A 22,541-nucleotide genomic window follows, 5' to 3' on the forward strand; every position below is an offset into this window, starting at 1 on the left:
GTAGTGCGTTAGCACTTGGGGGCTGGGGGCTGAGGTTTGGGGGCGTCACGGTTGCAGAAGGCTGCCCACGGGTAGAGGCCTGAGCAGGGGTTTCGTGAGCCCTGGAGTTGTCTGCAGGCCTCTGCGTCCACTGCATGGTGTGCACTTTTGGAGAGAGAGGGCCCGTCCCTTCTATCAGGCCCTCAGAGGGGATCCTCTGCTCTCAAGGTGGCTCCTTGTCACGCACAGAGCTTTCCCAAGCACCTGCCTGGGACCGGCCTTGCTCTGGCCACCAGGTGGCCTGGATCCAGGGAGCTCAGGGTGAGGGCTGAGATCAGGGGTGATGGGGCTGCAGAGAGCTAGGCCTGCCCTGGGGGGACACGAGGAGAGTGCGGCTGTGCTGTTTGAGTCATCCCCAGCCCTTACCAGGTCTCACGTGGTCAGATCTGGGCAGAGAGCAGCCGGCTGTAACAAGGAATGGTGGGGTGATGTATGACAGCGGGCACCTCGAAGAGGCCAGCGTGGGTGCTGGGGGATCCCCCAGGAAGGGACCTCTGAGCTGAGATCGAAGCCCAAGGTCTCAGTGGAGGGAGAAGGTGCAGGGTGGAGCTGGCGGGCTGGGGCAGTGAGCCTGAACAGAGAGAAGAGGGAGAGTGGGCACGTGAGGCTGACGGGCAGCCCTGGCATGACCTTGAGGCCCAGCTTGCAAACACCCGCAGTGGCTTCCATTGGAGGCCCGTGGATCTCAGCCCCTGGACTCCCGCCCACAGCAGCTGGCCTCACAGGCTCCCAGGGAGGGGTGGCCCCTGCCGCGGAGGACAGGCCGGGGAGCCCGAGGTCATTTCCACGTGGCTGCTGACCTGGCCAGCTTTAATTGGCCTCAGCTCATTGGCGCCTACTGGGTCCCTGTTGGGTCAGCTGGCATCTTTGTGCCTCTGATGATGACACTTGGAGCAAGCCTTCCCTGGCTGCCCAGGGAGGGGTGGGTGTAATGTGGGCGTCCCCTTTCAGTGCCACCTCACACCCAGTGCTCCTGGGCCTGTCTGTGGGTGGGGACCCTGCGTCCACTTCCCTGCGTCCCGGGGTATCCCTGAGGTCACTGAGACCTGCAGCACTTGATCCCCCCTTGCTCCCTGTTGGCACTCCTGGTGTCCCGTCTGCATGCATCAGTCCCTCTCCTCATGCCACCCACAGCCTGACCCGTCATCTCTCTCCTGCTCCCTTCTGCCATCATCCTCCTTGCTGTGCTGGGTTCTGTGTCCCCCACACTCTGAACTCCATCCCAGGCTCTGTGCCCTGCAGCCCCTCCACTGCCCTCCAGAAGGCTCTGGCCTTCTGATACTTATGCCGTCTTGTCTGGCGCGCAAACTCAGACACCCATTTGGGACCAGAATTTCTGTTAGAAGGGACACCTCATCTCTCTCCTCCACCTCCCTCTCTGCATGCCACCTCCCACCCCCACCCGCACCGTCATGCCTGGTTCTGGCCCCCTTGTGCCTCAAGAGCGGCCCTCGCCTGGGCCACCAGCAGCAGCCTTGGACTGCAGTGCCCCTGGGAAGTGAGTCTGGCAGGGCCACAGGTGGCTGTGTTCAAGGACACGGGGGCCTAAGCTCTCTCACCAGCCCCACCACACCCACCTCTCCTAGCCTTCGGGGGCAGCTGCCTCGGGCCTGGTTCAGAGCAGGACCCCGGTCAGGAGATGGGGCTGCGCATGGGTGTGTGGGTCCAGGATCCCCAGTGTGTAGCGGGGCTAATGATTGAACAACAAACTGCCCATTTAGGGAGAGAGACTAGGGTAGGGGGTTGCCAGGAGCCAGAACCCCACAGAGGGAGCTGGGATGGGAACCTGGACTGTCCACCCCTTCCCACAGTCCCCCAGCCAGGCCCAGGGGCTGTCCAGCTCCCACTTGGGGGCCGGCAGCCCAGCTACAGAGGGGTCTCCTGCCCCAGCCAGCCCTGCAGCCTGAGGCCTTGGGTGGGTGGGAGTGGGGGCTGGTTCGAGGATCTCAGGCCTGATGTCCACCAGGCCCAGAGCAAAGCCAACATGGCCCTGTGTCCCTGGGACACCGAAGTTTGGGCTTGAAAACCCCTGGCTGCCCAGGGTCCCGGGGCCTCTGTAGGGAGGGTAGCCACAGTTCTTGGGTCGAGTCTGAGTGGATGGTCTCTGCGGTCATGGATCCTGATGTCTCATTGCCGAGGGGGTGAGCGCTATTTGGGGCACATGCCAGACACACAGAGTATAGGGCATTTTCCCCAGCCATGGAGGTCTGAGGTGCATGCTTACACCCTGACCCCGGGAAAGCCTCCACCCGCCGTCTGAAGCTCTGGTCACGTCCCAAGGGCGGCAAAAGGTCTCCCCGCTGGGCCCTCAGACAGGGCGGCTTCCAGAGAGCGTGATAAGAGCTGGGGCCGCTTGAACCAGAAGGAAAGCATCCAAGGGAGACAGGCGGACAGGGAGAGCCAGACGTGGGGAGGACAGGGCAGGAAGGAAGAGGCAGAAGCCCAGGAGAGCCTCAGAGATGGCTGGCGTGGAGAGTGGATGGTTGCAGAGACCCCATGGAGCAGAAGGGCCAGCTGGGCAACAGGATGGGCGGGGGAGGTGGAGGGAAGAAAGGAGAGTAGCTGGGAGGGAGAGCAGGCAAGGCACACGCTGGACCCGTCTCCTGCAGTGGGTCCCACCCATCAACTCGGATGACACCCTCTGCCCCACCCACAGAGGCCCTTCCCCTGGTGACCCAGTGGGTCACTGAGACATCGTGTGTCTGTCCCCTGCCGAAGGCCCAGCTCAGAAATGTCAACTGGAGTCCCACATGGAGACCTAGAGACCCGGGAGGGGACCTCCACCCAACCCTCTGCACCCCAGGCCAGGAAGGGAGGTCTCCGGAGCCTTCTGGGGGCACCCAGGGCCTGTCCAGCCTCTGCAGCCTGGGGTCAGGGCTTTGATGACCGCACGAGCATATTCTCTCAGAGCATCGGGTATCCCGGGAAGAGCGCCCTGAATTCTGGTCCAGCTGCCACAGCATGTGGGTGGTGGGCAGGAGGGCAGGAGGCCCCCGGAAGGCCTCACGCCTGCCTCCTCGTGCCCAGATCACTTCCAGCGCCTGCTGAACGACTCGGAGCGGGCGCTGCAGGAGGCCTTCCCCGGCGCCTTCGGGGAGCTGTACACGCAGAGCGCCAAGGCCTTCCGGGACCTGTACACGGAGCTGCGCCGCTACTACCGCGGGGCCAACCTGCACCTGGAGGAGACGCTGGCCGAGTTCTGGGCCCGCCTGCTCGAGCGCCTCTTCCGGCAGCTGCACCCGCAGCTCCTGCTGCCCGACGAATACCTGGACTGCCTGGGCAAGCAGGCCGAGGCCCTGCGGCCCTTCGGGGAGGCCCCCCGCGAGCTGCGCCTGCGGGCGACCCGCGCCTTCGTGGCAGCGCGCTCCTTCGTGCAGGGCCTGGGCGTGGCCAGCGACGTGGTCCGGAAGGTGGCCCAGGTGCGCACAGAACTCCTCAAGACCCCCCGCCTGCCCCCACTGCTTCAAACCCCCGCCCCGTTCCCCTGTGCCCCTGCGCCTCCTGACCCTGGGGCCTGCAGACAGCACCTCTGCGGACATGAGCGCCACCCACTGTTCAGTCCCACCCTCAGGGCCAGGTTGGGTCCCAGGCAGGAAGGGAAGGGAGAGGAGCCTGGGGCTGGATACTGAGCCGGCTATAAGGATCAGGCGGATGGGAGACAAGAGAGCCATGGCTGGCATGGGCTGGGGCCTGAGGCCTCGCAGGCCCACTGGGTGACAGGTGTGGGAGGGCGTCAGCCTCAGACCTGCACAGCCCTCGTTGTGAGCACCTGCCCTCCAGCTGGGGTCCTTCAAAGGTCGTGCCCCCAGCCCTGAGCCTCAATCCCTCATCTGCACTGCAGGCGGGCAACTTCATGCACCCCTGGGCGGGTTAGTGATGGCAGTGCTCCAGGGAGCCATGGCACTGGGACGGCAGCAATTATTAGGATGAGCGCCCCCACGGCAGGCAGGCCCACGTGGTCATCTGAGAAGAGACGGGCCCCAAGAAGGGCCAGGGCCAGGTTGAGGTCCCACTGTGGCTGGGGCAGAACTGAGGTCTCCCACCTTGCGTGCAGAACCCCCCACTCCAGGGTCCTTGGGGCGCTGGGCCCACCCAGCCGTGAGGTCGGACTCAGGCTGCCTTGGCTTCCCCAGGTGCCCCTGGGTCCGGAGTGCTCGCGGGCTGTCATGAAGCTGGTCTACTGTGCACACTGCCTGGGGGTCCCCGGCGCCCGGCCCTGCCCGGACTACTGCCGCAACGTGCTTAAGGGCTGCCTGGCCAACCAGGCTGACCTGGATGCTGAGTGGAGGAACCTTCTGGGTGAGCCCTCACTGCCCCCACGTGTCAGAGCGGTCCGGGCCCTGCAGGAGAGGGCAAAGCTGGGCCTGTCCTCTGGAGCCTGGGGGGCAGGCAGTCCCAGGGTCAAGGGACAAGAATTCCTTCTGAATGTCCCTAATGGAAGGTGACTTGGGCAGCTGCCTGGGAGGGAGCCCTATGGGGTCATGGTTCATTATCCTTCCTCACTGAGCGAGTGCCCCAACATGCAAACTTTGTCAACACATGTGTGACACACGGTGGGCCAACACATGCATGAGTGATGCTGGCACTGACATGAGGTCAGCATGCCTATATGGCAATGTATGTAAGTACTAACACATGTTGACATAGTGGGCCCACACATATGCCAAAACACATGCTAACGTGTATATGTGATGGCAGGATGCAAGCCAACATGTGTGAGCTAACATGCATGTGGTGGGCCAAACGTCTCTGCCAACACATGTAAGCTTACATGTGCTCCACACACGTGTGTGCCAATGCCACACACAGCACACATGTACTGGCCTGGAGTGAGTCAACATGTATACATATCAGCTCATACAGGCTAACGTGTACGTGAACTGACACAGTGGCCCAGCACGTAGTCATGTCCACGTGTGTGAGCTTAAATCTGTTGATACGAGGGGGGCCGTCATGCATACGTACAAAGTGTCCTCCGTGTGTGTGCTCATACCTCCGTGTATTTGCTCACACTTGTGTGTGCTCATGCATATGTGTGCACTCAGGTCTCCACGTGTGTGCTCATGTCTTCATGTGTGTGCCCATGTCTCTGTGTGTGTGCTCATACCTACGTGTGTGCTCACACCTCCACGTGTGTACTCACATCTGTGTGTGTGTGCACCAGACTCCATGGTTCTCATCACTGACAAGTTCTGGGGCCCGTCGGGCGCAGAGAGTGTCATCGGCAGTGTGCACTTGTGGTTGGCAGAGGCCATCAACGCTCTCCAGGACAATAAGGACACACTCACGGCCAAGGTACGGGCAGGAGGGCGCAGTGGCTGTTGGGGGGTGCATCCCAGATATGGCCTCGGCCCCTCCAGGACCCCTGCGTCTCTCCCCAGGTCATCCAGGGTTGTGGGAACCCCAAAGTGAACCCCCAGGGCCCTGGGCCCGAGGAGAAGCGGCGCCGAGGCAAGCTGGCACTGCAGGAGAAGCCGCCCACAGGCACCCTGGAGAAGCTGGTGAGGGGCCCCTCAGTCGGCCAGGCCCTGGGTGGGCAGGGGGAGGGGAGGGAGGCTGGGCTCGGGCACCCCATGGCCTCACTGCTGCCCGGCAGGTCTCCGAGGCCAAGACCCAGCTCCGTGACGCCCAAGACTTCTGGATCAGCCTCCCAGGGACACTGTGCAGCGAGAAGATGGCCATGAGTGCCGCCAGCGATGACCGCTGCTGGAATGGGATGGCCAAGGGCCGGTAGGTGCCACCTGGCTGCCCACGGGCTGTCCCTCCTGCACAGTCTCAGCTGGGCCCCTTGTCTGGCCCGTGGCAGTGGGTGCTATGTGCACAGGACCATGCCCAACAGGGGGGACACAGCAGGACACAGAAAGCTGGGACAAGGGCCAAATCCTCACCGTGTGCCAGCTCCCTGCAGCACATACCATGCTCAGTGCGGCCACACTCGCTGCTGTGGGGCCTGCGTGGGCTCCTCTTGGCCCCTAATGGCCACTGGGGGTCTCAAGGCTTGCCACCACCCAGACGGGAGGCAGGGAGCAGGAGCGTATGCATGGGTGGTGCCCCGTTGCAGGGACCGGGACGGTGACCCAGGGCCTGCCCTCTTGGCCCCCAGGTACCTCCCCGAGGTGATGGGTGACGGCCTGGCCAACCAGATCAACAACCCCGAGGTGGAGGTGGACATCACCAAGCCCGACATGACCGTCCGCCAGCAGATCATGCAGCTGAAGATCATGACCAACAGGTTGCGCAGTGCCTACAACGGGGACGACGTGGACTTCCAGGACGCCAGTGAGGGCCGGGCCTCCCGGGGCTGGGAGGTGGGGCCCCCGGGGGGCTGAGAGCCATGGGTTCAGCACAGGGTGCCACAGAGCCCCACCCAGCTGCAGAAGGGCGCAGGGGGGCCTCCCAGCCCCTGGGCCTCATGCCCACCTCTCCTTCCATGTCCCCAAGCCCAGTTGAGGCCTGGCCAGGATGTCCACTCAGCCTTGGCAGACCCAGGGAGTGCCAGCCACCTGGGGGTCAGGGTGGAGCTGGTGGCGCTTGGCGTGGGGGGGGGCCCACACGGTGGGATGCTGCACTTGGGGTCCCCAGAGCCGGTGGGGCTGGAGCCTCTTCTCCTCCCCAGGCGACGATGGCAGTGGCTCAGGCAGCGGTGGTGGCTGCCCGGACGACGTCTGCGGCCGGAGGGTCAACAAGAAGAGTTCCAGCTCACGGACGACGCTGACCCACGCCCTCCCTGGGCTGTCTGAGCGGGAGGGCCAGAAGTCCTCGGCCGCCAGCTGCCCCCAGCCCCACCCGTCCCTCCTGCTCCTCCTCCTCACCCTGGTCCTCTCAGCGGCCAGGCCCCGGTGGCGGTAACTGCCCCCAGCCCCAGGGACAGCGGGCGGCCAAGGACTGACTTTGCCAAAATGCAAAACAGACAATATTTAATTCCCTTCGTCCTGGAGGTCCTGAGGCAGGACAGGGAGGGACGTGGAGGGACTGCGGCTCTGGGACTGCCCTGGGGGCGGGGCGAGTGGTGCTGGCCCCCCCAGGCCTGGCTTTGCTGGCCGTCCTGGCTTTTAATTTTGTATGAGGCCCTCAGGTCAGCCAGGAAAATTGTCCCCAAAAGCCATGTATTTCAGGGACCTCGGGGATGCCGGTGGCTGCCTCCCTCCTGCCTGTCGGCCTTTCCCGCCAGCTCTCTGCACCAGGCAGCAGTGCCGAGGCCTGCAAGGAGGCGACCCCAGGCAGGGTCTGCTGGAGAGTGCAAGCGAGCCTGTGCCTTCCTCTCCTGCCTCCTCTGGCTGCGAACTCGGGGCTACAGGCGTCAGAGAGCGAGGCCCACCCCTCAGCGCCCGAGAATCCTTGCAAGGGCTCAGGGTTTCTGCTGTCCAGGGTCTGGCGGGGCCTCTGAGATTATGCATGAATCCTTCAGACTCAGCGCGGCCCCCCCAGAGCCCCGAACGTCAGGGTGAGAGCCTGTCTAGTGAGGATGGCCCTGACAAGGCACTGTCCAGACGGCGTCCTCGCCAAAGACCAGCGAGTCCGAGGACGCATGGGTGAGCCACAGCCGGCACAGCCACGCTGCCTCTGGGCTCTGGCCATCGCCAGGAGGGCAGGCCTGGAGCCTCCACAGATGTGGGCGTCCCCTTCACACAGGGGGCTCACACAGCAGGCCTTGCGGGCTCCACGGCCTGCACAAGGACCTCTGGCTGTGCGGAGGGGCAGCCTGGCCACTGTCCTGTGCCCTCCCCCCCCCCCATCCCCACCCAGACCCAGGGCCAGGTTCCAGCTCAGGGTGACAGACCAGGGCTGGAGGTGACCCACAGCCTTCCCCTGGCCACTGAGATGCTAGGTGTCTGGTGAAACTTCAGCTCAGGGCCAGCGAGACCTGGCACTGCAGGCCGGAGGGACACCTGGGTCCCTTCCCTGACCCCACCAGCTGCAGGGGTCTGGGGAAGCTTCGACAGTCAAGGGCTTTTCCGGACAAGTATCCATTTACAAATGCTTCTCCTCCTCGTTCACCGAGAGCTGCTGCCTCAGCTCCTCCCAAATTGCTTTCAAAGCACCCGGGCCACCTTCCACGGCCCCAGGATCTGGGTGTGCACCTGCTTACTCAGGCTGGTGAGGCCCCTCCCCCAGGCCTGGGGCCTCCCTGATCCTGGGCCCCAGCTGCTGCAGGCCCTGGGGAGGGGGCTGGCACCCTGCCACAGGGGCTCAGGCAGGGAGGGGGATGGTGGTCCTGGAGGGGCTGGGTGATGCCGAGCCGCTGAGGCAGGAACAGCAGTTCTGAACGGCACTGGGGCCCTGAGAAGGCCGCTTAGCACTGCTTTGCTTCTCGCCGGGTTGCTGAGGCCTCTGACCGCTGGCCAGGGCCCCTGGCTCAGTCCTTGGACGTGTTGAGTCCAGGGTCCACAGCTCCACCAGGCAGCCCAGGCCCACAGGCACGCCCACCCCATAATAACCTGCTAGCACCGGGGCAGGGGCCAGCTGGACTCTCAGGGGCTCTGGGGCAGTGACCACCCCCATGCTGGGACGGCCCCAAAGGGGCCTGTGCTCTGGCCTGCCCTACACGCTTCCCTGGAAAGGACGGTCCTGCCACCGTCTCTGGCCAGGCATCGGCCAGGCCTGCTGTGTCCTTCTGCCACACGGTGTCAGCAGGAGACGTGTGTTCTTTGAGCCCTTGTATGAATAAAAGGCTGGAGACCTCATGTGGCTGCTGTGATCCCGCCCTGCACAGCCTGGCTGCGAGTGTGTGCCACGGGCTGTGCACAGCATGGCATGACCGTGGGCCTGTGGGGAGGTTGGGAGGGGCTTGGATGCTGATTGCACCCAGTGGTATGGATGCCCCCAAGGCCGCAGAGAGCTGGGTCGGTCTGCATCTCCCCGTACCACCCCAGGCAGCCTCGCTGGTACCCGGGAGAAGGCAGAGGCCCGCCTGCCGTCCACCCCTTTGCTGCTCTGGACACGAGTCTTCCAACTCCCCGGGCAGTTCCAGTTCCTGCCAAGTAACCTCAGAGGTGTCCAGGAGGCCAGTGTGTGGGGGCCAGCATTGTCCCGAGGCTAAACCTGGCAGGACGTCCTGATGGTCTGCTCTGTCCCTAGTGCCACAGAACCCTGCCGTGTCTGGCGCCTCTCACCAGAGTGGGGACCCCTGCCCCAGCCACCATGCCTCCCCAAGCAGAGTCCTTCATAATCTTTGGGGGAAAGCTGCCAGCCCCCCAGGGGTGCCCCACACTGGCCTCAAGGCATCACCCCTATGTACAGCACCCTGGCACCCAGCTCCTTGGTCAGAGGCTAGAGGCCGACACAGATGCGTGATCCGCTGAAGAGTCACTTTATTTGAGCATCACAGCCTGTGCCAGTCTTCCCGGCAAACATTCAACACAGCCTCTGTCCCCCTGGGCCCTGGAATGCTGAGGCCCCAGTGGCTGGGACCCCAGGTCCCCTGAGTGTGAGGAGCAGGGTTCCCCCAGGACAGGGGGCCAGGCAGCACACCCTGGGAGAGAGAACACGGCTCCACGGAGAGGTCGCAGTTCCTGAGGGGCCCCAGGGTACAGCACGGGCCTCCCCGGATGCCTGCAGGGCAGCGACTGTGTGTTCACCCACCTGCCTGCCCTTCTGCGAGTCCCAGGGTGGCCCTGGTGCCACCTCCTGGGAGATGAGTGTGGGGCAGGCCAGGAGGCAGCCTTGGGGCTCGCAGAGCCCTGTGGGGTCAGGTGGGTGGCCAGACATTACTTGTTGTAGGCGGAATAGAAGTAGTGTGGCCCCAGTGGCAGCTTCTGCGTCTCCGGTCTCTGGCGCCTTGCCTTGCCCCGATGCTTCAAGAGCGTCTGCAAGTTCTTTTTTAGAGACAAATGTTCTTTCCCTGTTGGGGAAAGGAGATCACAGGTGAGGTGGTGTCAGGACAGGACAGCTGATGGGCTGGGAGCAGGTGGGAAGGGGCCCCTCTCGGCTGGCCACCCCGCCTCCCCTGGGCCAGGCCTTGAACCACCTGAGCCCCCAAGCCCTGCCTGCCCAGGTACAGCTCCTGGTCAGGGAGAGGCCCCTTCCTGGTTGTCAGTCCCCCTTCATTCCTCACGGGAATCCAGGAAGCCACAGATGTCCTGGCCAACCCACACTGAGGACCAGAGAGCACCCAGCTCCAGGGGAGCCTCCTATGGGCGACCCAGGCACGCCAGCATGGGTGTCTGCAGTGCACACATATGCATGTGCACACACACGCGTATGCACGTGTGCGCACACATACAGGAATGCACGCTCTGCTCCCCTCCAGGTGACACTGAGCATTCCTTTACCTGGAGACAACCTCTCTGTCTAGAAATGATGTTTATAGTCAAAGCACTAGCTCAGGTTCAAGATGGAGAACTGACTAATGGAGAACTGATTCTCCCAATCCTAAATCCCAAGTGAATAACAGATTGGAACCTGGGTGTTTATGTCCCTGCTGGGAACTGAGGACAGGTGGCAAGTCACGCCTCAAAGCCATCAAAGATGGAGGCAGAGTCTAGGGGAGGTGATGGGGCACACGGACAGGATCCCGGGACACCCCAGCAGGCCCGCCCTGCCTCTGCAAAGCAGGGACCCCTCCCCGACGGGACCCCCACTCCCCAAGGTGAAACCTCGGTCCATCTAAGCATTTCCCTCCTTCCTCCGTGTGGCCGGAAGATATGAACAGCAACCTTCACAGATTCTAGCACAAACCCGTTTCGAACCCCGACCTGGGAGAGCAGAGAACAAGCCAGCAAGAAACTCATCAGAGATCTCAAAATAACGCAACACCATCCACCTGCAGAATCAGACCGACTGTGTTCACGTCAAAGTGACAACAAACGAGAGAAAACATCAGGAAATGTGTAGTTTGAAGAGGTCACAGCAACACGGTGGACTCAGCCGAAATGTCCCCCTTACCTGCAGACATGTCGAAATGCTGGACAAAATCACCAGCTATCGGAGGTCACAGGAGAGCCAGGTCCCAGGCACGAAAAAGTCCTGTGAGGCCGCAGTGACCTGGGCCGGAGGGGCAGGGGGAGAGTGTCAGATGCAAAAAAGCCCCCAAGGGTGTCACGGGTGAGCAGACAGGCATACGGCAGGGAGCTGGAGCTGACATCCTGTGTGGCCCGGACACCGGAACAAAAAGCTCTCCCTGCCGGAAGGGGAGGCCAAGACTGCTTTGCCGCCAGGACTCTGCGCAGAAACGACGTCTTCCATGAGCATTGAGTCCCGTGGGGCCTCCATTGCCCACAGACAGGAGCAGATGGGGAAGCATCCAGAGGGCTCACCCACCATGAGGCCGAACGTGATGCCCTCAAGGAGAGGGAGAGTGTCAAGTCCCGGGTGATGGGAGCTTAAGCGGAAATTACAACAGGCCGAAAAGCACCCACCACCCAGAGCCGGCACCCCCGAATGGTAGACGTTAGGGCAAACCAAAATAGTCTATGAAATGAGCATTGTGGAGCATCAGAGAGGACAAGAGAGATGGAAACCGTAAGGTTAGAACAAGTTTGTTTTTAACAAACAAAAGAAAAAGATTGGAAAAAGCACTAAGCAGAGCTGAGGCAGGGCACCCACAGGACACAGGTCGTGGGAGCCCCAGTCTGCAGGCAGGGGCAGGGCTGAAAGAACCACGTGGGGAGAGCAGATCTTGGACCCAGTGAGGCAGGAGGTGGAACTAAGACCGCCCCATAGAGATGGAAGCCCACTGCACCCCATCCCCAAGTTGGCAGCCTAAGCGCAGCCCCCGGGCTACAGAAGGCCACGCTGGCTGACACCATGTGGATGACATTCTAGAAAAGCCGAAGCTATAGGGATGAGAGTAGAGGGGTGGCTGCGAGGGTCGGGGAGAAGAGACCATCAAATAAATGGTGCTGGCCTGCTGGCTGTCCACATGAGAGAGAGAAAACAGGATCCCAGCTTCTAACTATCAATAAAAATTATATTTTGGATGGATTAAGGACCAAAATGTGGAAAGCGATGCTTCAAAACAGAAGACAACAGAACATGGACTACATGAGGGTGTGGCATGTCGACACAGAGCCACCAGCCGTAGAGGACAAGATGGACAACCGTGGCCGCATCAACATTCCAACCTGCATGAGACCACAGACACCATGAAATGCAGGCCACGGAATTCATGAGAAGCTCCTGCTCCCAATAAAGAAGGCAAATCAATAGAAAAAATGGACAAAGATGACGCACACACAAGGGGATTCACAGACGAGGCACTCCAAATGGCCAGTAAATAAATGTATGAGAAAACGCTCGGCTTCGCTTTGCTACTGAGGAAATGCCAAAAGAGTCCTTCAAAAGGATCCTGCAGGGTCCAGCCTCACAACGGAAAGGTCTAGGTGGCGGAGGGAGACACAAACGCACAAAACCACAAAACGGGATGGGCAGTGGTCCAGTTCTTTAAAAACCAGGCATCCGATGAGCTCCACTCATGGGCCTGTCCCATCCCAGGGTTCCTTTTACTTTTTTATTGATTTTTTAAAAACCTGCAATCTTGCACCAGGTCGCATCCAGGTTTTGTAGGGCCTTGAGGCTCATATGGTGGGGGACAGTCTCTTCAGAAACAAGAACACAAACCGCAGACAAAGCTGAGCCGGGACTTTGGCCGGTGCACGCTCACAGCCAGTCTGTAGACAAGGCCAGAGGAAGGTTTGGGCAGGAAGGCAGGAGGGCCAGGTGCCAGCTCCCCAGGCACTGAGGGCGACCTGGGGGCTCTGCTCTGTCCCTGCTGTGGCTGGAAGAAACCCACAGTTCCTGGCCCTTCATTTTCTGCGTCCTTCCTGAGACCACCCTGGCCACCCCCACCACCCGTCTCTCCAGAGAGCACAGCAGAAGGCTGGCTTCTGGGCGGAACCCCGAACCGGCAAATTCCAGGCCCTTTGTCTCCAACACCAACATTCCAAGCCCAAGGCCTCTCCCATCCGGTGGCTCCTCCCTGGCTGTGCCCCTCTCGGGCTCCCCTGCACCCCTTTATTCCCAGCTTCCTGGGCCTCTCTTCCCAAGGCTCCCCTGACCTGGCCTGGCCACCCCTCAGGGCAGCTGCCCGTTCTCCCGAGAGCCCCGGTACAGGTGTGGGGGTGGGGCGTGGGGGCTGGCTTCCAGACTGCTGTAAGTGGGATCAATGGACCACTCTACACCTCCTCTCGCTCCACCTCCTGGACCTCGCCTCCTCTGGAACACATCCACTGCGGACACTACTGGCCCACTGTCCTGCATGCTGGCCCCTCGGCCCACACCTTCCAGCTCCCACACCCTTACTGTGGTCCTTCTCCCACTGTCCCCCGACCTGCGTCTCTTCCTGCAGCCCAGGGCTTCCACACTCGCTCTGAAGTCGCCTGTCTGGTCACCCTGGACACCCCACAGCTGTGTCGTCCTGCCTTCCACCCGCCCCACCTCCACTGCCCCTGGTATGGGCCATGTGGGGCTGAGCAGGTGGCAGGGCACGTCTTTCCCAGCCCCAGAGAGGACCCCGAGAGTCCAGGTGGGTGGCCAAGAGGAGCCTGGAGAGGTAGGAAGATGGGAGCGAGGGCCACAGGGGACCCGGTGAGCCAGTGGCCATCTGGGCACATTCATGAGCCAGAGGGCGGGCAGGCATCAGGGGGAGGAAGGTGGGTGGGCTGGCCTAGGACCCTCAGCAAACCAACCCCTCAACAGCCTGCCGGCTAAGCCACCTCGAGTTGAACCCGCCCTCCACCTACTCGGCAATCTGCCCCCTCTACACAACACGCACAAATACACACACACCCTCCACAGCTGAAGGGGCGGGAGAAAACCACATGCCCCCGGCCTCCGCTTCCTGGCTCAGTGGGCGGTCCCCTCTTCTCCCAACTTCTTAGGATGCCTCCACACCCCATGCAGTCTCCTGGCTCCAGTGGCCATCCATCACAGACATCTTCCCTGAGTCAACGTGCACATTCTCTGTGGCCCCATCCCCCGCGGGTGCCCACCAGACACCCAGCATTTCTACACTGAACTCTGACCCCTGCACCACCATGCTCTCCTCTGTACCCCCAATCCTTCCAGCGCCTCCCATCAAACCTTAACCCCATCACCTTTGACCCCTCCTTATCTCACTTGACCTTCGGAGGATATCCAGAATCACAATTTGCTGCCACCTACTGCTGGGGTGTGACCCACACACAGTCCTGCCCTGGGCCCACTGCCTGGCTGGTGGCCACTCCTGCCCTCACACCTCTGACACTCAGCAGGGTCCCAGAGGGAATCAGTACCAGGCCCTCAGGGGCCTTCTCCTTCCTTCCGGGGGAGTCTAGATCCTCACGAGTCTCAGGCCCTGCACCCCCATCCCCTCTGACCTCACTCCCATCTGGCTCATTGTCTCAACCGCCCAGCTCCCGGTGACCCCCAAGCACAGCAGCCCTGAACACTCCACCCCTCAGCAACTTAGGCACATTCACCCCTTGCCAGCCTCCAGCAGGTGACGGACAGTCCCAGTGAGGCCAGATCCCCATGAGAGGGGTGGAGCCCACACAGGAGGGGCCAGCCTGGCTGGAGCAGGGCATAAGGGGCAGTGAGCGATGGGTGCGGGGAGGCAGCAGGGCTGGAGCTGCAAGGACCTCGATGGAAGGTCCTGCAAGTGGACGGAGGAGCAGCGTGGGCTGGCCTCTGGCCGCACCAGAGCCCAGGTGACCTCAGGGATGGAGAGGAGGGTAGGGGTGGCAGGGGCAGGAGGTTCTGGAAGCCACCAGATTGGGCAGAGCTGAGCAGACGTCCTGAAGGGTTGGATGTGAGGTGTGAATGTGAGAGTGGTCGGGGTGACTCCTACATAAAGGAAACTATCAAACGCGACCATAACGTCATATCGTTGCCTGGAAAAGTCAGCACTCTAAACGCCAAGCATCTGCTCATCAAACCAAACACCTAAAACAATTACAAAGTCCCAAGAAGACATTTGAGCTTGACAAACTGAACCCACAATTCATCCGAGTAAGTATGTGACAACAGGTAGTGCATGTCGCAGGGGAGACAGCAAGCTGAGATTGTCCCAGCGTCCGCGGGTGAAGAGCAGAGCGCGGGGCAGCAGCCAAGGCCTCCAGGACAACGTGCGCGCGCGGCAAGCAGAGATGGGTTCCTCGGTCACCTCCGAGCCCAGACACTCAACTCAGGAGAAGTTCTAGCTGGGTGGCTCTGTGGTCCCTTACACGAAAATTAGTTCGAGGTTGATTATAAAATTACAAGTAGGGGCCGGCCCGATAGCACAGTGGTTAAGTGCGCACGTTCTACTTCTCAGCAGCCCAGGGGTCGCTGGTTCGGATCCTGGGTGCGGACATGGCACTGCTTGGCAATCCATGCTGTGGTAGGCGTCCCACATATAAAGTAGAGGAAGATGGGCATGGATGTTAGCTCAGAGCCAGTCTTCCTCAGCAAAAAGAGAAGGATTGGCAGCAGTTAGCTCAGGGCTAATCTTCCTCAAAAAAAAAAAATTACAGGTAAAACAATAATGCATGAAAATCGTTTTTAAAATCTGTGTCCTGGCATAAGCTTGTCTGGGGACTGCTCCCTAAGCATTCCAGCAAACCAGACCCTGAAGACAGGGCAGACGGATTTGACACCAGAACAGAATTCCGTGTAGCAAAGTTCAAGCTGAGAGGGGTCCTTCCCATGCGAGGCAGAAGAGAGGGTAACGTGCTTTAGAGAGAGTTAGTACCAGTCAGAAGGAGCAAACAGCTCCAATCAGAGGGAGCAGGAGGAGGAACATAAGGCTGCATCCGCCTGAGGCAATGGTGCTCACACTCGTGTGAAATCCTTACGAGACTGGAAAAGATTGAATCTCTCGGTGATGCTCATTCCTGAAAGGGTGTAGGGCAGAGACACGCTCATTAAGCTTCCCAGAGAGCATGCTACGAAAGCAAAATTGAAAATGGGAATACTCTCAAAATCTGAGACTTTAACCTCTGTGAATTTAGACAAAGGGAAAAATAGGCCAATGGGGTGCTTGCACAGCATTGTTTCCCAAGAGGACAATGACACAACCCATGTGCCCATCAACAGGGCATCGGGCAGACACGCTCCACTCCCAATGAAAATGACAGGACGCACATGAGGTGTCAGAAAGGCAGGTTAAGGCTGCAAAATGAACCATTCTGTTTTAATCAAAATTTTAATTCCATCTTAAAAATAAATGGAGGAGGGGCATGAAAAAGCACATTTGCATGCTTGAGGATGTACACACATGTGTGCACAACTAAAATCTAAAAGAATATGTTCACCAAAACGTTCAGGATATTTATCCTTGAGCAGTAAGATTAGGATGACTGGCTCTCTTCATTTTTCTTTATTGTCTTCTGTTTTAACAATAAGCATATATCGCATGCATAATCAGAATAAAAAATAGTAAAACTGTTTTCCTTTGGGGAGAATTCCGTTGCAGAAAAATACTTAATAGCATAGAAAGATGCTCGTGGCCAAGTTTAAATAGGTCATGCTCGCACTTTGAGATACACACGTGTGTGGTGTGTGTGCGTGTGTGTGGGAGTCTATATAGACACACAGCTGGAATTGGAAGGACACCAAAGTGTTGGCAATGGCAATTTCTGGGTGTCAGGATAATTGTCATTTGTCTTTTCTTTCTGTATGTATATATCCTGTAACTTTTATCCAGTTAACAAGTACAGCTTAAAATAAGCAGTACTTATTAGGGGCGGTTTCCTTCCTGGCAGATGAAGCGAGAGCTGCCCACACCCCTCCCTGGGGTTCATGACCCCCACCCCCTGCCCCCTCGGCAGGGGCGGCCTGCAACCAGAACTGGCTGATGCTGGGGTACAAAGGCCCGGCCCCCCTCCAGAGAATGCACAAGGTCATTTCTCCCTCTGCCTAGGCGCCTCCCCACCCCTATCCCACTCACACAGAGGAACATCGTCCAGGATGCCCCCTAAGCGAACTTCCTGCATAGGGAGCCCCATCTTGGACAAGAGACCAAGAAAATCAGGCAAAACCACAGCTGTGGGAGGGGCTGCTTTGACCAGCAAAAAGCCGGCCAGGTTGGTCCCCATGCAGGCTCCATCACCCCATTCCCAGCCTCTTCTCCCACCCGCCCTGGCCCACCTCTGCCACTCTGCATTCAGCAGCAAGCCCCCCCGTCCTCCACCTCCTCCTTGGACGTGCCCACCACCTCCTCCTTCTGAGCACATGGTCCAGCCCTCGCTCCTCACGGCCCCTTCCCTCCCGCCCTCTCCTTGAAAGCAGACCCACCACTTCTGGCCCAACCTCATCGTCGTGCCTGGCTCACGGTCACCCTCAGTCCCTTCTCCGTGTCAACCGTGGGCGGTTTCCGTATCCACCGTCCCCTAGAACACAGCCGGCACACACAGACCCTCAGTAAATGCGCGTGCAAGAAATGAATGCTCTGGACACAGCAGGAAGCCTGGAGCCCGTGGGAAGGAACATGAGATGCCCCAGCCTGTCCCTTCTGAGCAGGGCGGGGAGACGGGGCTGTGGGTTCCCGGGAAGCCCCAGACATTCCCCAGAGGTGCAATAATCTCTTCTTCTGGCAACAATCTCTGGAGCGTGCTCCGGTCCTACCCTCATCCACCTGACAGGTGGCCCAGGTCTGAGCGGGCCAGGGAGATCTGAAGTGCGGACCCAGCCCCCTCAGAAGCCCTGGGCTTGCCGGGGTAGAGGCAGAGCGGGGCAGAGAGGGTTCAAAACACATGCAGTGGGGCCACTTTATTGCGAGGTCGTCAGGAGGGAGACGCTGGCACGCACAGACTTCCCGCATCAGGACAGAGGGGGCCCAGGGCGAGACTCCGCACAGCACGCACGGCCGCTGGGCCCTCCCCAGGCCTCGGCCTCGGGCGCTGCTCCTTCACTGAGACTCGTCCACCCTCAAGCACACGTCCTCTGGGGGGGCCCCTGGACTAGGAACTGGCGGGGAGGAGGGGGGTGAGGGCCTGGGCCGTCCCCAGGAGGACTCCAGTCCTCTGAGTCTCGGCTTCCCTGGTGCAGGGTGGGGCGGCAAGAGCCCCACTGGGGGTGAGGGTTGCACAGTCGTGTTCTGCTCTGTGCTTGCACGAGTGTGGGGTACACGGCAAGGACTGAGTGTCAGCTGTGAGGACTCTTCAAAGAGGGAGCCTGAAAGCCCCCTAGGCCCCCGTCCTGGGGTCCCCAAGCCAAGGGAGCTGTGACCAGATCTGGGGTGCGCCCCACAGTGAGGACTTGTTACTAAAAGTCTCATTTTACAAAGGGGAAAATGGAGGCAACATTGAGGGTCAGAGCTCAGAGAGGAACGGCTTTGGTGGCACGGGCCCATGGGCAGGGGTCACCAAGCCTCCCTGTTCCCACCGAGGAAAGGCTCTGAGAAGAGCAGGCAACACGTGCCCCACTCCCAGCCCCCGCAGGGCCAGGCCCACCCGGCCAAGTCCCATGGACAGCTTCACACGCAGCCTTGCTCACCACCGGCTGCCCTCGGAGCACAGGGCCGGGGTGGAATCTCCACTCACATGCTCTCAGCTCCTCCTCAGGTCACACACCAAAGGGGTCAGGGGAGAGGAGGGTGTCTCCAGGAGCAGACACTTGCTGCCACCCACACTTGTAGGGATGCCTGAGAGGGCAGGCTAGGAGGAACTTTCCAGAAGCAGCCCCAAGGCCAATGCCCTGTGGTGCACCAGGGCCCCCGGGTGTCAGCAGAGCCCCCAGGTGTCAGCAGAGCCCCCAGGTGTCAGCAGAGCCCCCAGGCACGGTGTCCCAGCTCTGTGGGGCCCAGGGCATGACCACCTCCAGGGCGCCGTTAGGCACAGTGTTGCCGCGGTAGATGGGGAACGGCCAGGCTGGCTCGGTGTGCTCCCTGTCCCCACAACAGGCTCACCTGGGAACTCTGGAAAGTGGCTTGAATCTGAGAGATTTAGGGCAATGATAGGGACCCTCGCTGGCCACCGCACAGGCCTGTTCCTGTGTCCCCAGGAGCAGCAGGCGCCCCCCAGCCCGGCCGGGCCCCTGGACTCACCGAGGGCTGCCAGGGCACTGCAGTCCTTCTTGTGGAAGTCCGTCCAGGCCTTGGTCTTGCAGTACTTGCTGCAGGTCAGGATCCCGTAGCAGCGGGTGCAGGGCACCAGCCGCACCCCGATGGAGCGGCCACACTGGTAGCAGAACTTGAAGAAGGGAATCCTGCAAGGGAGCCGTGTGGGCAGTCGGGCAGTGCCTGCCATCTGTGCCTGACCGACACCATGCTCCAGGCCCTTCCCCGCCGACCCCTCCAGACGGGGTGTGGGTTCCAACCCCACCATCCTCTGCAGAGGGTAGCCACTCGCATGTGGACGGAAGACGTGAAGTCCCCATCCAGGGATGTCCAGCTCAGGGCTATCTAGAACAGGAATCCAGCCCTGAGCCCTGGAAGGTACCCGAGTGCTCGCCAGCAGGGCCGGTAGGTGACCACGCCACAGCACTGGGGACCCTCGTGTGCCACGGCCCTCGTGTGGGGGATGGATTCCTCCCAACACGGGGAATGTCTGAAAGTGGGAGGAGCAGACCCCGAGTGGGCTCAGTGAGGGCTGTGGGTGACCCTGGTACACCTGCACGCTCTGCTTCAGGAGGAAAGTGAGCCCCGGGTGGGTGCACCACGCCTGCTGCCCCCGTCCATCACCCCCACCCACCCACCAGGGTTTCCTGGGCCATCAGGGATGCCCACAGGGATAATAAGGTGGGCAGGTATATAGAGAATGTTCCGGAAGAGCAGAGTGGGTGCAGAGCGTGACCCCAAGGAGGGGCTGGCCATGCAGGGGTGAGGAGGGGTGCAGGGCCCAGAGCAGCACTTCCACCATGACAGTGGGGGCCTTTTCATCTTGAAGAAGCAGAACCTGGGCTTAAACCACACCCAGGCACCCCCCTGGAGGACGGGGAGCCCTGTGCTGACCCGCCCAGAGCAGTTCAGGCCACTCCATGAGCGTGCGCCCTGCGACCCCATCTGCCACCCACGTCTTGGCCCGTACCCACAGCCCACCAGCAGGGCCTCGCCGCTCAGGGGTCAGACAGAGTGATGCTGTCCCGAGGGAGGTTGGAGCCAGCAGCACCATCCAGCCCCCGCGGCCCTCAGCCAGCAACTTACTGCCCCTGATCCTCCAGCTGCAGCGCCTTGGGCAGCCCCGTGCTCTTCCGCTTCAGCCTGTGGGAGGGCATCAGCTCCGCTGTGCCGAGAGAGAGACCTGTGTTACCTCCTCGGGACCCCCTGGTCGAGCCATGATGCCCATGGGCGGAGGGGGTGCTGAGCAGCCTGCCTTGACCAGCCTCGTACGGTGAGCCTGCTTCAGCGCCACAGGGAGGCAGGTGGGGGCCCCATGCTTTTGACAGCCCAGCGGCAGGTCCGAGGGCTCCACCACCTCCAAGAGGGGGCTTTGCCCCTTGGCCTCCCGCTGCTCCTGCATCCTTGCCCACCCATCTGCAGCCTCCTGGCTAGCTTGCCTCTGCACCATCCATCAGCTCAGTGTCCCCCTCACCACAGTGTTAAAAGGCCACTGGGCAGTACCAGGTTTCTCTGGCCTTCCCCAGCTCACAACACTCTGGAGGGAAGACTCACGGCTCTGCTCTCCGGCAGCTGGTGCAAGATGCACAGAGGGCCGGCGGACCGGAGGACAGCGGGCGCCCACAATAACCGACCAGGGTTCCACCGCATCCCTCCACCTCCATCTCCTTAGGCAGCACGTCAGTTCCCCCCCAGAAAGGCTGCCTAAGCTCCGATTCCTCATCACCCCTTAAGATGTAGTGACCCCGCAAACACCTGCTGGCCACGAGACAGAGATGATGGGAGCCCCGCCTTTCCTCCCCCGTCTGTCCCGTGCCCACCAGCACCCAGGGCCGCCGCTCAAGCTGCCGTGGGGACAAGGATGTGGGCCCCGGAAGCCAGCTCTGTGACAGTGTGAGCAGCAACAAAGCAATTGTCACATGGACCACTTGGCACAGGGAGACCCTTCTGGGAGAGGTGACGACAAGGCAGAACTTCAAAGTGGGTCTGGTCATGCGGCGGCACCACAAATTATTGCGTTAAAAGGAAACGTGGAGCTGAAAGGAGGGCGTTTCTGTTTGTTAGAATGGCGGGACTCTTTTTGTTTAACAACTTCGTTGACATAATTCAAATGCCAATTTGCCTACTCACAAGTGCACAATTCAAGGGCTTTTAGTACATTCCCAGTTGTGCAACCATCAGCACATCAATTTTAGAACATTTCCACCCCTCCAAGAAGGACCCAGCACCTGATGGCCATCAGACCGACTTCCCTCCCCCTCCAGCCTAAAGAAGCCCAAGATTACTTTCTGTTTCTACGGATTCACCTGTTCCGGACATTTCACATGGATAGACTGATACAATATGTGGCCTTTTGCGACTAGATTCTTCTGCTTGGTGTAATGTTTTTAAGGCTCATTCATGGTGTAGCATGTGTCAGTACTTCATCCCTTTCTATGGGTGAATAATAGTCCATGGTATGGAAATGCCACGATTGATTTATCCATTCATCAATTGATGGATACTTGGGTTGTTTCCATCTTTTGGCTTTTATGAATCATGCTGCTGTAAACATTCGCGGACAGGTTTTGTGTGGACATGTTTTTATTTCTCCTGAGTATATGCTTAGGAGCAAAGTTGCTGGGTCACGTGGTAACTCTATGGTTAACACCAGAGGAACTGTCAGACTGTTTTCTGAAGTGGCTGCAGCATTTTACATTCCCACCAGCAGCATCTGAGGGTTCCACTTTCTCCACGTCCTCAGCAATGCTTGTTATTGACTTTTTGATTACAGCCATCCCAGTGGGTGTGAAGTGACGTCTCAGTGTGGCTTAATTTGCGCATCCCTGACGACTGATGACATTGAGCATCTTTTCACGGGCTTATTGGCCATCTGTACATCTTTCTTTGGAGAAGTTTCTATTCATACTCTTTGTCCAGTTTCTAACTCAGTTATTTGTCTCTATTATTGAGTTGTAGGAGTTTATTTATTCTGCCTAGTCCCTGATAAGATAGACGATTTACAAATACTTTCTTACATTCTGCGAGTTGTCTCCTCCTTTTCTTGATAGTGTCCTTTGAAGAAAAAAAAGCTTTCAATTTTGATGCTGTCCAACGTATCTATTCTTTCTTTCATTGCTTATGTTTTTGGTGTCATACCTAGGAATCCATTGCCAAGTCCAAGTATATGAAGATTTACCTCTATATTTTCTTCAAAGAATTTTATAGTTTAACCTCTTACATTTAGATCTCCAGTCCAAACTGAGTTAATGTTTATACGTGGTGTGAGGTAGGGGTCGAATTTCCTTCTTTTGTGTGTGGATAACCACTTGTCTCAGCACCATTTGTTCAAAGATTGTTCTCACTCCCATTAAAAAGCCTTGGTGCTCTTGCTGAAAATCCACTGACTTAGACATGTGGGTTTATTTCTGGGCTCTCTATTCCACTCCACTGGTCTATGTGTCTGTCTTTATGCCAGTACCGCACTGTCTTGACTACTGTTGTTTTGCAGTCAGTTTGAAACCAGAAAGTGAGACCCCCAACTTTGTTCTTCTCTTTCAAGATTGTTATA

At 59.6% G+C, this 22,541-nt stretch overlaps 2 protein-coding genes across 26 annotated transcripts in view; one reads left to right on the plus strand and one right to left on the minus strand.

Moving 5' to 3' along the window:
- The window catches only part of GPC1 (glypican 1), a 30,870-nt gene extending 22,147 nt beyond the window's left edge, over positions 1–8,723 (plus strand). Inside the window, exons 3-9 of the mRNA XM_070620235.1 lie at positions 3,067–3,458; positions 4,173–4,338; positions 5,204–5,334; positions 5,421–5,540; positions 5,636–5,769; positions 6,143–6,318; positions 6,656–8,723. Coding sequence (XP_070476336.1) covers positions 3,067–3,458; positions 4,173–4,338; positions 5,204–5,334; positions 5,421–5,540; positions 5,636–5,769; positions 6,143–6,318; positions 6,656–6,888 — 1,352 coding nt within the window. The 3' untranslated portion in view covers positions 6,889–8,723. The remainder of the gene's footprint in view (positions 1–3,066; positions 3,459–4,172; positions 4,339–5,203; positions 5,335–5,420; positions 5,541–5,635; positions 5,770–6,142; positions 6,319–6,655) is intronic.
- Positions 8,724–9,333: 610 nt separating this feature from the next.
- ANKMY1 (ankyrin repeat and MYND domain containing 1) overlaps positions 9,334–22,541 on the minus strand; it is a 55,898-nt gene continuing 42,690 nt past the window's right edge. For 8 of the 25 annotated variants that reach the window (XM_070620222.1, XM_070620208.1, XM_070620207.1 and 5 more), the window contains 3 exons: positions 20,078–20,156; positions 18,980–19,140; positions 9,334–9,880 (listed from right to left, as the gene is read on the minus strand). In XM_070620222.1, coding sequence (XP_070476323.1) covers positions 9,747–9,880; positions 18,980–19,140; positions 20,078–20,156 — 374 coding nt within the window. In that variant the 3' untranslated portion in view covers positions 9,334–9,746. Of the gene's footprint in view, positions 9,881–10,923; positions 11,023–16,297; positions 17,325–17,677; positions 17,902–18,516; positions 18,869–18,979; positions 19,141–20,077; positions 20,157–22,541 lie in introns of those variants that run through there. The other 17 variants (XM_070620204.1, XM_070620203.1, XM_070620205.1 and 14 more) reach the window with 9 other exon arrangements.

Source organism: Equus przewalskii, chromosome 5, assembly GCF_037783145.1.
Source record: "Equus przewalskii isolate Varuska chromosome 5, EquPr2, whole genome shotgun sequence".
Lineage (NCBI taxonomy): Eukaryota > Metazoa > Chordata > Mammalia > Perissodactyla > Equidae > Equus > Equus przewalskii.